Below are 17,366 nucleotides of genomic sequence, written 5' to 3'. Positions count from 1 at the left end.
CACGTCTCCTAAACATCCAACTTGCTTGCTCATTTATTCATACATCTGCTTGCTTGTTTGTTTATTGTTACCCCCTCCTACCCGCTAGGATGTAAGATTCATGAGGGCAGGGTTTGTTTTGTTGACTGCCATATCTCTGATGGCTAGAGTGGCTGGTGCTCAGTAAATAAATACTGAATGAATAAAAACACATTATCTCTCCTAATTCTGAAAATAGACAGGACACAGCTCTCATTTTCCTGTTTTACAGATGAACAACCTGAGGCTCAGAGGGTAGGCTTTTAATTGGAAGAAAAGTGACTCATACAGAAGTCAGACATTTTCCAAATCCAACACCCTAAAAGCAAAATAAAACAAAGCAACCACTATTTTAACATACTTTGTTTTTCTAGTTGCAGAGTTTGCAGACACATTGTAAAACTGGTACTCACTCTGGTTTTTACACTTCGGTCTGTTCCAGCTTCCAGTAAGAGTTTGATACATTCTTTATTTCCATTTTTACAGGCCAGGTAGAGAGGTGTCTGTCCTCCATCAGCAGCAAGATCAATGTTAGCGTGATATGCAATTAATAGTTCTACACACCTAAACACAAGATTAGAATTACATAACAGCTGTGTTTGACCTCAGAAGCAACCACCAGATGACGACAATAAATATAGAAAATAATGCAAAAGTAGCACTGCATTTCTCTCTATTTGGGTATATCTTAATTATTGTGGATCTTATACAGATACGTATTTTAACAAGGTTAGAAATATATTTCAATGACAGAATTTAATTACTCCAGTGAATATTTAAAACAACAGCTTTGATCAAGCACTAGAACGTGGTGTATGTCATTTCTCTGTAACCAACTTGTAAAACTGGAGTCCTTGGAATATGTGTTTAACTTACTGGGATGCATGGTTATACGTACTAAACATATATAATATTTGTTATTCAAAATAGATTGAACTTTTTAAAAAGTCAGGCTGCTGAGTCATTCCAAGATATTCACTTGAGAAAATAATTATAAATAGTGTAGACAGCAGGGCACCATGTGCCTCTACTATAAAAGGCCATGGGAGGCAGAACAGAGGCTGCCTGGGGAGAAAAGAGAGCAGAGGTTGTCCTGTTTCTGGAAGGGGGGTTAGTTTAAGAGGAAAAACCATAGCTAAGCAGAAACTCACTGCCCTGAGAAACAGAAAAGAAAGAAATGAGGTAACTTCAAGACTTTTTCACACTTAGTAACTAGGTAAACACTAAATGTGAGTAGAAAAATTAGTTCAGAATAAACTTAGAAAAGAGGGCTAAATCATAATCAAATTAATGAGCAATGCACAACATTTTTGTCTTTTTACTCAGAGGTATGGTTTACCTTGACTTTCCTTAGCAGTATTTAGTGTGTATACACATATATATACACACATACATAACACACACATATAAACACACACTATATATGCATGCATATTTATTTTAAAATATATTTTGTTGTTTTATTGATATATTTTTTTTTAAATAAAATAAGCTACATGTTAATAAATGTGTGTATCATACACATTGAAATTAATCGACCCTCTGGATTTCCCCAGGGTTCTTCCTTTTGGCAAAGCCATCCATGCCTCCATTCTGTGACTGTTATCCTATCTAAGCAAGTGGCCCCACAGATTGCCAGGCAATAGGCAAAAACATGGCCCAGAAGAAACCACTTTTGAACATTTTAGGATACATCCAGAAATTAAAGGCAAAATCAGTGTCTATGGTCCTCAACAATAAACTCAGGGTGTTGAGATATGTAAGATACGCAGAAAAAATAAACAATGCATACTTTAAGGATGCATTTTGAATCCTTACAAACTTACATTTATGATTAATAACATTAATATGAACACTAAAACTCACATTTCAAGAGTTCTGTAATTGTTAAAGAATGTTTATATCAGTTTAGTTAGATAAAAAGTTGAAAAAAACCTTGCATTCCCCACAACCTGCTATTTCAGCATAGAGAAAATAGCATGGCTATATTTTATTATTAAAATATGGTTCTTAATTGTAAAAGTCATGCCTATATTCAACTGATTTAGTATGCTACTGAAGAAATAATTGCTAAAGTTATATTTATTTTAATTAAAAGACCCTTTTTAATTTTGTGCTCTAACTACTTTTAGTTTATAATGGTCCTATTCCATTTTATTAAATGGTGAAACAAGATGAATAATTGGGATGTAATATTCAACAAATTGCCACTAGGAAGTTAAGATTATAAATATAATCATATGTTATTTTTAATGCTTTTATAAGTAAAAAACCTTCTTAGGAGTCATGATGGTGGAAAATAGTGGGGAAAAAGTCCCTTGTATCACCGTACATATGATAGACTCTAAAAAGATGATCTTCTTTAGAAGCAAGTTCATTCACATGTGGTCTGGACACAGCAGATTTCTCTTCACTTCCCTCTATACAACTATTTATTATTAAGAAGAACACATGTGGGATCTTACTTTGAATTTAAATCCTCAAATATGTTTAGTGAATTTACTTGCCAGTGAACTTTTTTTAAAAATTTCTATTGCAGTTAATATATATATAACATAAAACTTCCCATCTCAACCACTTTAGAGTAGACAATTCAGGGATATTAATTACATTCACAATATTGTGCTCCTGTCACTACCACCCATTACTTTCAGTTTTTCATCAGCTCAAACAGAAACTCTAGACCCATTAAGCAAGAACTCCCCATTCCTCCAGGCTCCCACCCTCACCTTTCAGCCCCTGGTAAGCACTGATCTACTTCCTTGTCACTATGAATTTGTCGCTTCTAGGTCTTTTGTACAAGCAAAATCATACAATATTTGTCCTTTTGTGTCTGGCTTATTTCACTCAACATGTCTTCAAGGTTCATCCATGTTGTCGTATGTAACAGAACTTCATTCCTTTTATGGTTCAGTAATACTGCATTGTATGTACATGCCACATTTTGTTTATCCATTCATCTGTTGACGGATACTTGGCTTGCATCTACCTTTCCATCTGCCAGTGGATTTTAAGCACTAGCTTAAAATGTGTGCAAATTATAAAAAGAGGCTCTTTTTATAGGAGAAAAACAGAATTAAGATAGCACTTACTTGAAATGTCCCTGAGCAGCTGCAGCACACAAGGGTGTGAAGCCATTTTTATCAGCAGCATTGACTTGGGCTTCTGCATTCAGCAGCAATCTCAAACAGTCTGCAGATTTTAACAGAAAACCATTTTGATTCCCAGTTTATGGTTATGACAAACGAAATTCCATACAAGCTGTAGATAGATTCTAAGCTCACCAGAACTCTCCCCTGAATAGTTAATCCAACAATTCTGTCATGGTGGATGTGAGACTCCACAGACTATTTTACAGGGAAAAGCAGTCTCTTTTCCTTAAGATTATAATATCCCAGACTCACCAACTAAGACATGATTTTTTTTTTTTTTTTGGTGCTTTGGGAAGAGTTGCTGTTGAGTGAAATAAATATCATGCTTCAGAAAATGCTTTACCAGATGTTTCCACCAGTCTGTCCCAGAAAATATTTTTGGATTGAGAGCCAAACCCATTCACCAAATTGAAATACCATTCTTTGTACTTCAATAATTAAATGCTTACTTTATGGGCTTTAATGTTAATTTTTAGAATGCTCTTGTGTGGTGGCCATCCTATACTTACCTCCTTAAATGAGGATAAAGGATAGACCACAGAAAATCACCTAACTCAGGTATAAATATCACCTAGACCTCACGTTCTTCATGTTATTTACCAGATTTAAATTTTACTATATTAAAGAAAATGCCCACAGTGATTTTGAAAAAATGGAGAATTCCAAAGTACTTTAAAAATAATTAGCTATCTTCTTAGCTCATTATACTCTTCTATGTATTCCACTCTAACACAGTGAAGCTCTGAAAACTTCCAAGGAAGCCATATTATATTCAGATGAATCTACGATGATAGGGCTTGCATATGTAATGCTATTTGACTTTGCATTTATAGTCAAATTATGTCTTTCTCCAAACTACCATATGTTTTATATATTTGACTACAGGATTTGCATTTTAAAGAACAAGAATAATTCCCAGACTTCATCAATATGTCACTTAGATTACAGTTATACAACAGCTTAGTTCTCTTAAAATATCTAAATAACTATAAATTGTGCCAACTACATAACTTCAGACCTGTGACGATTTTTAACTACTAAAACTTTACCTCATTGCAACATTTGCTAAAGTCATGGAGGTTTGACTTTAACACACATCTCAACAGACAAATTAGGGCTATTTTGTTCTGACCAAAGTGATCACAGATGGAGACCTCTATTCTAACACGTGCTTTACAGTTATAAGAGCCAAAATTTCTATACCCTCAATATATCACACATTGTACATAAAGTAAATATTACTTTTGACCAGCTAGAAAAAAGTTTTTATATTATTAAGGAAGCCAACAATTGGATTTTAAACTTTCCTAAAGAAAAAATTTAAATCTTTATTTAAAAAATGGTCTACTTCTACCTGTTAAGAGAAAACTGAAACTAACCTTTAGCTCATAACAATTGTTACCAACTGCTTTTGACTCTCCATCCTTTTGCCAATGTGTAGTATAAGGAGATAAGCTTCTGCCCTCTTTACCTGTATGTCCATTCTTAGCAGCAGAATACAAGGCAGAATGGCCATCTTCACAGGAGTAATTAATGTCCAGTCCTTCTTCATTAAGCAGCATTGATAATAAAGTGACATTTCCCTGGGCAGCAGCTTGCTGAAGAAGGGTGGGCCTGCCAGCCAGGGGGGCAGGACCACCACTCATTAGCAAAGGGGTTAGGGAGGGTGACCAGCCTGTGGGTTAAAGTGACGTCAGTTAGAGAGTAGGAGCAAAGAAGAGAGACAGATATCCCCTACTCCTTTCTGACTTACACACACGCACACACGCAAACATATGAACATGAATCCCCAGAGGATTATGTGGTTTCTAACATAACTGATCTGTTAATATTTGCTTAGCACGAGTCTGTACTGTTATTTCAGATCTTACATCTGCTGCTGATTAAATTAATATACATGGTGACAAATTATTTTTAGTTGTCAGTCTCACACAGATAAGTGTTAAGGTGGGAACTGATTTTAGGAAACTAAGAGGCTGTCTAATGATGGCTGTCAAATTTTAAAAGTTCAAATTCCTTTGCAGGATTTCAAAACAACTTGAATTTTAAAATTAGGTGCCGGTTTGCTCAATTTCAATATCAATCTGAAAAAAGAAAACCAGTATTTAGGTATAAAATAGAAATGATTGTAAGAAATAGGGATTTTCCATTCTCAACAGTGTTTCCAAAGTACTTAATTATGAATTTTATATAAATCATTAAGATGGACCAAATACTGTCAAAGAGTCTATTTACATTCCTTGAAATCCCATATTTGAGAACAAAATAACAGGGACCAACTAGTCTTCAGTATCAAGAGCTAACAGAACCATAGCACAGGTAAGTGGCTCTAGACCACACCAGCATCAATATTCAATACACAATTTTGAAAACTGTATCATCTGGCCATCTTTACAACGTGTCTAACAGAAACTTTAAATCAGCCAACAAAACAGGACACTCTACCATATAGTTTTAACAGAAATCATAAGAGTTATCAAAGTTAGATATTTCTCATCAGTATTTAGCAGCTTTAGAAGAGAATCTGTTAAGTGTGTGAAGTCGGCTGCATATAGCATGGAAAATTTTCTGAATTCTTCCTTGATCAAAAGGCTGTAAAAACAGTAAAGTAAAAAAAGGTTTATTCAATATGATAATCTAGGTAGTCGTGCAATTTAGGCTTCAATAAAGCTAACTTTCAAAATATGGCATTTTACTTTTTTCCTTATGGAGCCCCAAATACCTCTAGGAAATGATGGCGTGCATATGTGGAAATATGCACACGTATTCACCCACAGGGCACACTGTCTACACATAGCTGGTAACATTCCCTCTAACAAGAAACAATAGATGGATGTTTTATATTTCCTGCACACTGGCATCAGGGTGATACTCTATTTATGTGGGTGTTAAATTAATATGTATGAAATACTGAACTCTTATCATTGAATCTTAAATTCTTGCCTTAATATTAAAAACGTGAACATCAAAGGAATTTCTCAGTCTTAAAATTCTTTGTAAAAAAAAAACAAAAACGGAAAAACAAATTAAAGCACTTAAGTGAAACTATACTGCATATTAAAAGCTGGATACTTTATCTTCATAATAATTTCTTTGGGTCCATAAGTAGTTTATTATTTTTACCCTATTAAAACTGCAGGGGTAAATGAAATTCAAATGCTCATAAAAATAAAACATTCATCTAAACGTTATCATATTTTTGCATTGAGATTCATTGGCTCTTCTTACAAAAGTAGTATTTTTTACTTCATACTTACAAGAGGGTTCCTCTCTGGTACCTTTTACCTTTTGTATTTTCTTTAAAACAAACAAACAAACAAACAAAAACAAGCCCACAAAAATTAAATCAGTACTCATTAGAAATGGATGATAAACAGAGAAATTATCAACACCAAGGTATGAAACTTTGGCGGAAAAGCAAACACAAAGGCAGTGTGAAGACATTGCATGAGAGCCCTCGGGGGACAGGAGGGATCGGGGCTCCCACTCTCAGTTGATCTCTCTTTTGCTCCCTATTTAGATTTCACCAAAGGGTTTTTGGTCATTGATATTCTTTTAAGACTATCCACAGGCATATATTAAATACTTTTGGTTTTTGTTTTCATTTTCCTTTTTTTCTACCACAATTCTGAGCTAAGCTTTAGGGGTACAATTTAAACATTTTTCAACTTTTTTAAATGGAATACTTCATATATATATACACACACACACATATACTATATACACATATACACTTATACATATGTACCTATATATACATATATTCATATGCATATACATACACACACACATATGTATATATTTATACACACACATATATATAGAATGTCCTGGGAAACACTATTTTTAAAGTTAAGGTATCTGAGAGATAAAATATTTTATTCAAAAAAAATGTCAATATTTAGACCTCTGAACTGTCTCATAGTTCTCTGTTACACAGAACTACAGAAGATTTACCGATGTCCTTTTTCAGAGGACAGTATATATTTTTAAAATCTTTTAAAAAACAAAAAAATGCTTTAAAATAGTAACTATTCTTAAACTTGAAATAAATGATATATTCACTATCATTTCCAATTTTTTTCTAGCACAGACAAGCTTAAGTTACTTTGCTAAAGCTCGTAAAAATACAGGAAAAATAAAATAAGACTTCACCATGAGACTTTGGGATTCATTTAAAATTCCCAACAATGATAAAAATGATGACATTTAGTTCGCTAGTATATGGTTAATAAGTAAGGACAGAACAGACCTGTTTTCATACAATACTAAAATGAATTTAGAAAAAGGTCATTCAGCTTTGCAGTGTCATATGCAAACATTAGTAAAGGTGAGCATCTTGCAGCCCATGCAATGGCGAAGGAACAGTCAGAACGTGCAACGACGGAGCAGACAGAGAGAACCTGTGATGACAGATGGGAGAGGAGTTGAGAACAGCTTCCGGCATCAGCTTCAGAGTGTGGAGAAGGTTAATGTCATAGCCCAGATCAATCTTGTTTTCTGATTTAGCCTTTAAGCCAATCATAGATGGAAAATAATTCTTCAAAAATACGTTTAACTAAGGAAAAAGGTCTGAACAAAATTAAATAAAATGCGTCAAACTAAAAAATAAAACAGAAAAAAATTTTCCAAGGGTATGGAAACTCAGTTGCCTGGAGTGATTAATGGTTTAGGTTTCTGTTCATCTGATAACTGAAATGTGTTCATTTGGCAACTCCAGGAGGAAAAAGAAATGCTAATTCATTTAGAATTTAAAATGTTTAAAAATTTAACATTTGAACCAAACTTAACTGCTAATAGAGTTAACGTAATATATAACACATGTCATTAAAATGGTACCTGCTTTCATTCCAATTATCTCGGTGCTTTAACTTAATCATAGTTGTTTGTCATAGATAAAAGTTGATATAGAAAAACAGAATTTGAGAGTTTGAAGGGGGCTGAAAGATCATGGGATCAAGTAGCTCTCCCAGGAGGGAGAAGAAATAAAGTACTGTTTGAAATATTTATCAGGCAAGTTTAATAAATCTTTTCAGTTTGGAACTTCTTTTGTTTGTTTAATGTTTTCATTTTTTGGATGGTAAAGTTAATGTCTCAGAGAGACTCTGTTCTGGGGTAGACACTCAACAGGGACAGAAATGGGCTAACTCTGTCTCTCTACTCACTGTCCAATGCTCTTTCTGTCACTGAAGTTGGAGCAGACACAAAGCCCAGTACTGGGCAGATGTGCTGCCCCCATGGCCCACTCTTACCAACCACAATAGCATTAGTGGCTACTTAGAAGGTTAATACCCATTGTTGGCTTATGACTTGGAAAAGCACAAGCTTACCCAGGCACAGGCCCGTCACAACACAGGATGGAGGGAGCTCTGTTGCTTCTGAATTGCAAAGGGAATGGCAGCAAAAATAAGGACAATCTAAATGGAAAATGGAGTTGAAATCCTGTATCTCATTTGGAAAGTGTTGAGTTATATGCCCCCACCATGTAGTGGTAATGTTTCCATTCTCTGAACAAACTAGGTATCCAGCAAACACTTGCTGAATGCCTGACCTCCATCACCTTTCTCTTTTAAAAAAGCCACATGTTATAATCAAGTGACCCAGACATCTGTTATTCTGCAAAAGGTAATCCTGCGGGTAAATGCAAAATCAGAACACAGAAAATGAGGAACCAGTTTCGTTTGTCCTCAGAGGCTGTTACTTCTCTAGTACCACTATTTATACTCTTTTACTCCTAGGACACAAGCAAATGGCATTTTTCAGAAAGTTTATGGCCCCTTCATCCAAAATCCCTCTGTTTCCTAGGCAGATCATCCTGGTGAATATATAATGGACTAAGAATTCTTTCTCTTTAAAGGTTAACTTAAAATCCTGCACACAAAACGTTCCTCAGCAATGGCTTCTTCACTGAAGCCAAAGGGCATTTGCAGCTGTACTGTCCACAGTAACGACTAAGGCAACAATTGGCAAAGGGTCAAGGTATGAAATCAAGAATGGCTTTGTAATTTAAAAAAACTGACAGAATTTGTACATCCCAGGGACTGTTATCTGCTTTACAGTCTGTGCATTTCTGTCAATACAGCACTGCACCAAACATTTTTGGAACTTCTGTTTCACAACTGCTTTAAGACCTTACAGCACATTCTTTGCTTCTCCTTAACGGTAGCAAAAATTCCTTCTCAAGGGTGGATCTGATTTTGGGGCAAGAGCCAAGTGTCATTTCGGGCCATGAGAAAGCCTGTCCAGCTCAGTAATACCATTTTGGGTCAAAAGTATGGAACGCTGAATGTCGGTAAAGACATCACAAAATAATACTGAAGTCAATTCTGAAGCAAAATTCCAAAAATGCTTCAAGTAAAACATCAAAGGAATAAAATCGCCTCTATTTATTGATCACTGACGCTGTGCTAGGCTCAATACCAAGCTTTTTGCATGAGTTATTGTATTTAATCCTCCATACAGCTGCTCCCCTGCATTATGAGTAGCATAAGTTCCATATTAAGGATGAGAAAATGTGCTCAGTTTAAGAAAATTACCAAAGAACACAGCTCTACATGGCACAGCCTAGACTCCAGTGTACATCTGCTTAACTTTAAAGTCTCTGCTATTTACAATTCACAGTTTTGACCCTCAAAATATGAAACTAGCCTCTCAAGGAGCTTAATTTCAAAGACAACTCATAATTAGATAAATAATACTTGGTATACAGTTTTCATTACCCAATAACCAGCATGTACAGTGCTACCTGCCTTTCTCATTCCCACCCCACCTCCCCACCAAGTTCTAAATATACTACTATTCAAACCTTCTTTTAATTCTTGAAGTTCCCTCCTCCTAGAATTAATGGTCTCTGCAAACCACTCAGCTCCCATTGTAGGACAGACTACTCCAAAGCTTAAAAAGAACTTTGGCACTGTGACATTATGTTAGAGCCACATTTGATCAGTGAAGAACTAATCCAGTCATGTAAATAAAAAGCAGTGTTTCCTCCAGCACTATATTAGAGAGAAAAATCCAGCACTTTATTGACTTCTTTGTTCAAGAGTCTCAGATTCACTGATTCCATAAACCATCTCTGAAACGGAAAACTTCTCTAACATAGCCAGCCCATCTGTGCTCAAGTGTTGGAAGATGATAGTTCAAAATAGGGTTAAACAGCTTTTGAAATAAACTAAACTTAGAACAGAGGGTTATAAATATACATACTCCATTTCTGATGTTAAAAAAATACAACTCAACCCCAAGCTGACAGTAAAATTTAGAATAAATATAACAATTACAGAACAAGCCTAATCAATGTGATAATTAATCCAGGGTAATCTGTAATTTTAATAATTAGTTGAAGGGACTTTTTTTTAAAGTGTCATCTCTATCGAACTGAACATACTTACTGTCTGGAATGACCCACTAATATTGAAATCCTGTGAGATAAATATTTAATGAGGAATAATACTCTTTCCTCCTATGGAAATGTTTTAGGCTCTTTAAATTAATGCTCTCCATGTGTTCCAAACCACTATCTTCAGGTTGTTTTAAAAGAAGAAAGCACTTAGCATAACAAAACCGCAATTCATATAGCAAGATGAATCACCATACCCCTGGAAGCTTTAAAGGAAAATAACAAACAAGGAGAGGAAAGAATAGGAAAAAAGTATAAAATTGTAAAAAAAAAAAGTTTCAAGGCAATGTGAAGGAAATTAAGGCAAGTGAAAGGACAAGCCACATTCTTAGAGGAGGGTATAAGACTTCAATCCCTTTACCTGATGCTGTTACCAGGAGGCTGTCTGAGGCACCTGGTCTAGAGGCTGAGGCACTAACAGGGTTTATGGAAGAGTGAAAGGCAATGGTGGTGGGAATGACAAGGGAGCTGTCTGAACATGCAGGTTGGTTGAGTCCAGGGGTTTCACCAGGCCAGGCACCCACCTGAGACGTGGCCAGGGCTGAAACAGCACAGCCTGCAGGTGCCACAGTTAAATCTATGGATGGTTTGGGTGGCAGCTGAGGGGAAGAAGATTTAGGGAGGTTCTCCTCATTTATTACCCTGTTCCCTTGTGGCAAACTGGAAGGAGGTGAGGCCACAGTTTTGCTATCAACTTTGGCCCCTGCATTTGAGGCCCTGCTGCTATCCATAATAACCTTGAGTTGGGGGTGTGGTGGGGAAGGAGTTTGGGAGAGCCCTGGCTTTTTTGGAGGGATGGGAGGAGGATTTCCTCTGTCTACTCGTGCTAAACCAGGAGTCTTTAAAGTGGTCCGACCGACTGCAGGGTGGGCGCCAATGTCCCCCGTGGGGGGTGCCCCAGGCCTCGGGGGAGCACCTGCTTGAGGGCTGGTAAATCTTGACAGCGCTTGGGTCACAGTATTCCGAGCTAGCTGTTTAGCCACCAGGTTGTCACGACTCGTAGGGGAGATGTCCCTTGATGGAGGACTCTGAGTAGTGTTTCCATTTTGGTCTTGGTCATTAGTATTGCCCTGAAATCTAAATCTAGCTGCTTGGATTCGTGGGTTTAGACCTGGATGCAAAGACGCATTGGCACATGGTGAATGTAAACTGTGCATAGAGGAAGCTTGTGAGTAGTTCTGGGAAGCTATGCCTGGTGTTGGGATGGTGGGAGGGGCAGCATTACTGGGAAGTGAGGGTGTGCTACTTGTTAAATCTGGTGTCGAGCCAGTACTCGGTCCATTTTCCTCAATTGTGTTTGCACTTGGAGGTGGGACGGTGGGTAGAGAGGAGACAATCAAGTCACCATGGGAAGCCTGCCTGTCAAAACCTGGTCTGACCAATGGGGCATTGGTGCACACACTCCCTTTTGCAGGTGCAGAAACGAGGCTCCCTGTAGAAGGCTTTACAGGTACAGTCAAAGGCAACTTCTTCACGTGTTCAGTGCTTTCTATCACCAGGTCTGTCTGGCAAGCAACAGACTTGGTCATCGGCCCTTCTGTTCCCACAGATATGGAAACCAAATGCCTATCTTTTGTTTTCCTGGGGAAAGAGAGCCCTGGTTTGCTGTCACTTCCCCGTTTCAGTTGCTCAATCATTTTCTTCATCTTGTCTATCTCCTCTTTGAGGTCAGTGGTATGTGCTTCCTCTTGGCTCAGCTTGGCACGAAGCTGTTCCCTTTCAGTATCAAATTCAGAGAGTTGTTTCTCCATCTGAGCTTCCATTTCTGTGCTTCTTCGTTTCTCAGCAGAGAGTTCCTCTTCTAGTTCATTTGTCTTTTTCTTTTCCTCCTCCAGTTTGGCCATCACTTCTTCTACCTTCTGGGCCTCTTCTATGACTTTGCCAGACAGCTGCTTACACTCCTTTACAAGCATCAGGACCACGTGCTTGTTCTTGCCACGCTCCTCCTCGAGGCGGGTGGCTAGCTTCTTGTGCTCTTGCTCAAGGTCTTGTAGCTGAAGCTTTTCCATTTCCAGCTGAAAGAAATGTGCAAAAGAAAACCGGATTAATATGCAAAGTTCTTTTAGCCAAAGACGTACTTTTCTTGGGAGATCTTTATTAATTTTCTAACAATTGCAATTACACGGTTTGGGTTACCTAAATGTGTTGTGATTGGAAAGGTAACATTTAAAAGACTCATTAAAGTGAGAAAATATATATTAATGGTTTTATGAAAAATATCTCCATTACATCAATAGAGAATTTTTTAATCTATTAAAATTAACAATAGAAATGGAGAATAATAAACCGATGCTTCAAATCACAACATTGAGTTCAGAAAGGTCTGTTTTCACAGAAATAGAACTCTGTGAGGGAACTGGTGATAACCACAACAAAGAAAGGTTTTATGCCTTCAAATCTTTGAGATACAATGTAATAAGAAGTGCTGAAAATAAAAGACTTCAGTTAAATACTAAGTCTGTATATCTGCTAATTTTATTGCTTAGCACAGTTATTTACCGCCTTTGAGCTTCTTACAATGGATTGCTATGGGAATCATAAAAATCATACTTAAAAGTTCTGTGGAAACCATAATGAACTAAAGAAGTAAAAGATTTTATTGTAACTTTAGTAAGTCAGTGAACTCAAACTCTGACCTCTTCTACTTCAATCCCCTTGCTCACTTAGCCCCAGATATACTGGACTCCCTGGTGTTTCCTGAACATTCCAAATATCATCCTGCCTCAAGGTCTTTGACCTTGTTGCTCTCTTTGCCTAGAACTCTTTCCACCACACACCTGCAAGCAGGGCTGCTGTCTTAAGCAGTCTGTGTACTGCACCGAGTGACCAGGCTGGAGGAGTGAGTGGGAGCTAAAATCTAGTCCTGCCCTATTCATCAAGCCATATGCCCAGGCATAGGGCTGCAAGCGCCGAGAGAGAGAGACACACCTTTTTCCAAACCACACTGTTGAAAAAAGGCAGCCTCCCCTCCCCTCTGAAGTTATCATTTGTTGAGTATATGCCTGCCCCCACTGGTATGTGACTCCATGAGGACAAGCACTGTGTCTTGGTGCTATGTGTCCCCAAAACTGAAAACAGTGCCTGGCCCACAGTGGCGTTTAATAAATTATTGATTGAATGAATGAAATTAACATAGTTCCATGGAAACAAGAAACTTCTAAACACTGATGACCTTTCTGGGTACGAAGGTCACCTTTCGGGTGTACTATTCTAATGTGCTCGCACAGGTTTCTCATCTCTCTCCACGGAAAGGTCTGCCATGAGGCTCTCACACAGGACACTGCCATAAACTGGCCCTCACTCCTCACCTTCCGGACTGAAATGTTTCTCTGGTGGTACAAGAAAGGCTCTGGCTGATTAAAGACATAGAAAGGACATTTTCTCTTCCAGATGTGAAATACAAATATACTCTTAAGAGAACCACTACTTAAAAAGTCAGCTTTTAGTCATCAGTAACGGCAGAAGGATACACTCTTGTGATCCGTCAGTTGTGAGGGTGTGCTCCTGTTCCATGCCCCCCTCCTGTGAAAATCCTTTACTCCATTCCACTCACAGTCAAGGAGTCATGGAATCAAAGGGAGAAAGTGGTTCACAGCCCAACTAGGGTTAGAGATATTATTCAGAGATATTATTGGGATGCTTCCCGCTTTGAAGAATAGTTGCTAAATAGCACTGGGATGAGTTCCATACATAGGTGATCAGGAATACAGATAATTCCCCAAGAACAATTATAGACAATTGTCTATACACATGTACTCTATTCTACTACATGAAATTTGGGGGCTACTTCACCGGTACATTAGGCAAGATACGGGGAACAGCACTGCTATCCTATACTACATTCATATGCATATTTTATTCATCTGGGAGCCTCACAGAAAATTTGACTTAATTAAAACACCTGTATTTGGTTTTGGTGAATTCTACAAACATTAAAGGAAGCATATTTAATTATTCCAAATGTATCAAACAGTAGGCTATTAGAAGACATAAAGTCAAAACTATTAAGAAAAATTTTAATGTATTTGATGCTTACAGCAATATAAAAATTCTTACAGTGTAAAAACCACAAATTAAGTCACTTTTCATTTTATTTTCAAAATACGAGTTTCCTGATTTTTCTCTGAAAATGGAAAGAAAGATGTGTTGTAGAATTTTAAGAGCTACCATTATTTTACAAAACAACTAACTGGAAGCCAAGAAGGTAAATGATTTCCTTGATATCATGCAGATAGTCTGTGTCAGAATCATCACAATCACCCAGGGTCTTCTGGTCTCAAGCTTTTCTAACCATTTCACACATCTTGCCCATGGTACTTCTTCACTATGGTTTATCACACTTTGCTTTTGAAATGACAACTTTCAACTTATACTTCTGAATCAAACTGAAGGAAGACTTCCAATTGGAGATCAATTCAACTAGTCTCAGATAATTACAAAGACACTATTCTACTAAAAAAGCACCCACAATTCTTTTGCATCTTTGTCCTTCCATCACTTGTGCTTTAAAATCCCCCTCTCAGACTAACACGCGTCGTTTTACTCCTACCACAGAGAGAGCGCAGAGTAAACCTCACAACTGATTCATCTACAAACCCATGGTTCCCAAACTCAGTTGAGCTCTCAGTCCCAATGACCACTCTACTTAATTCTGTTTCACTCCCTCTGCCTTTTATTTCAATGGATATTTCAAACCCCTGCCCCTTTCTGCCAAGCCACACCAATGCCTACCCAACTGATTCTCAGTCTATCCTTACAGACTTCATCAAAAAATTCAGATCAACTTTCTTTACATCCTGATTCACACTTGAGCTTTTTCATAGCCACCAATCCTCATGTCCCCTTCAACGTGAGGGAGAAAGGTTTCTATTTCCTGTTTAAGGAGCAATTAACCTCATTCTCTCCTGCCACCCCTGAGACTTGATCCATCGGTTATTACATTGCTCTTTATAAATGTTAATCACCCCCAGCTCTACCATCTCCTTCTAATAAGTATATAAATATACTCCCATGCTTTAATAATATTTTTTAATTAAGGAAAAACATTCCTTGACCATTCTGGCACAGAGACAAAGTTAATGTACTTAAGAAACTAAGAGATGTGGTACTGAGTTCTGATCCTAGACTTATTAGCTGTCTGTCCTTGGTAAGTTCTCGTACTAAAGTTCAGTTCTACTCAGTTCCTTTATATGCACAATAGGACAATAACAGTAACTACGAAATGGGATTAACAGAGACAATGTATGTAAAGGACTTAGCATAGTGCCTAGCACTAAAAAATGTTTTCAATTTATACTGTAACAGTTATTCATGTTATTTTAAGAAGTGTTGACCTCCCATAATAGGCTTTCCTTTGACGACATATTTAGAGGAAATAGACCAAAGAATAGACCATATTAAACCTCCAGATGAATATTTTTGTATGTTAGACAGGGACAGAATTCAATAATTTACCAAGTGTATCAGAGAAGTTTCTACAACTTTTTTAGAAGAACTCTCCTGCAGATAATAATAATGAACCCTTGACAAAATATTTAAAAATTAACTATACGAAGGCAAAATGAGGTTGAAATGGGAGAGGCATCAAACCTTAAAAAAAAACAAACATTATTGAGTGAGGTTTGCCCCTGTACAGCTTTTCACCTGGGGGAAATTCCCTATCCTGACAGCACTGCCAGCTGGGACTCAAGCAGAAAATTCCAGTCTTATTGGTTTGAAGAGTCAGATGATGGAATTGGGACTGCAAAAATAGACCCTACCAATGTCCTTAGTTGACCCCTGAATTAAACATTTGAGGGGAACACTCCACACAGAATGACAGGAGGTTGCTGCTGAATGGCTGAGGTAACTGAGGAACAATTTAGAGTTTACAGTATGAATCTAACCATGTTAACTGTTTACTTGAACAAAATACAACACTTCAGAAGAAGATAACAGAATCCAGAGTCTCTAGAAAACATAATCCATAATGTCCTGAACACAGTAAAAACCTATTAGACATGCAAAGGAACAAGAAAAGGTGATGCATATTCTAGAGAAAACTAGTCAATAGAAATTGGACCCAAGAAGACCCACATTGGAATTAGCAGATGAAGACTTTAAAGCAGTTATTTCAAAGAAAATATGGTCAAAATGGATAAAAAGAAGAGGAATCCTGGCATAGAGATGTCAAACTATTTAAAAAAAAAACCCAAATGGAAATTCCAGACTTGAAAAGAATAACATCTAAAATGAAAATAGTCACTGAACAGATTTAAAAACAGATTTGGGACAGTGACAGAAAGAAAGGACAATGAATTTGAAAATGGATCAAAAGAAACTATGAGATTCAAAGAACAGAGTAAAAGTGACTGAAAAAATGAACAGGACTTCAGTGATTCATGAGACAATATTAAGTGGACTAAATTCCATGTAACTGTAGTACCAGAATGAAAGGAAAGACAAAATAGGGAAGAAAAAACATTAAAAATTATGACCAAAAAGTTAACAAATTTGGTATAAATCTTACAAACCTAAGAAGCTCAGCAATCCCAAAGCAGGAGACATAAAGAAAACTAAATCTAGGCACACCTTAGTAAAAATGCTGAAAACAAATAAACAATAATTTGAAAGTAGCCAGGGAATTAAAGACACGTTACATACAGAGAAACTACAGTACAAAAGATGGCTGAATTATCAGCGTTAAAATACATGAAAAAAGAAAAAAATGGACAAGAATTAAGGGATAAATAGACAAATCTTAATTATAGCACCCTTCTTTCATTAATTGATTCAAAAAGAAAGAAAGAAAGAAAAAC

At 36.9% G+C, this 17,366-nt stretch overlaps 1 protein-coding gene across 3 annotated transcripts in view; it reads right to left on the bottom strand.

Moving 5' to 3' along the window:
• The window catches only part of CTTNBP2 (cortactin binding protein 2), a 158,182-nt gene that overhangs the window by 70,767 nt on the left and 70,049 nt on the right, over window positions 1-17,366 (bottom strand). Inside the window, exons 4-7 of one of the 3 annotated variants that reach the window (XM_037836306.1) lie at window positions 10,931-12,584; window positions 4,642-4,845; window positions 3,111-3,210; window positions 432-582 (exon numbers count right to left, since the gene is read on the bottom strand). In XM_037836306.1, coding sequence (XP_037692234.1) covers window positions 432-582; window positions 3,111-3,210; window positions 4,642-4,845; window positions 10,931-12,584 — 2,109 coding nt within the window. Of the gene's footprint in view, window positions 1-431; window positions 583-3,110; window positions 3,211-4,641; window positions 4,846-5,615; window positions 6,168-10,930; window positions 12,585-17,366 lie in introns of those variants that run through there. The other 2 variants (XM_037836308.1, XM_037836307.1) reach the window with 2 other exon arrangements.

Source organism: Choloepus didactylus, chromosome 5 (assembly GCF_015220235.1).
Source record: "Choloepus didactylus isolate mChoDid1 chromosome 5, mChoDid1.pri, whole genome shotgun sequence".
NCBI lineage: Eukaryota > Metazoa > Chordata > Mammalia > Pilosa > Megalonychidae > Choloepus > Choloepus didactylus.
Note: the sequence above shows the minus strand (reverse complement) of the source record. Positions and strands in the feature narration are given on the sequence as shown.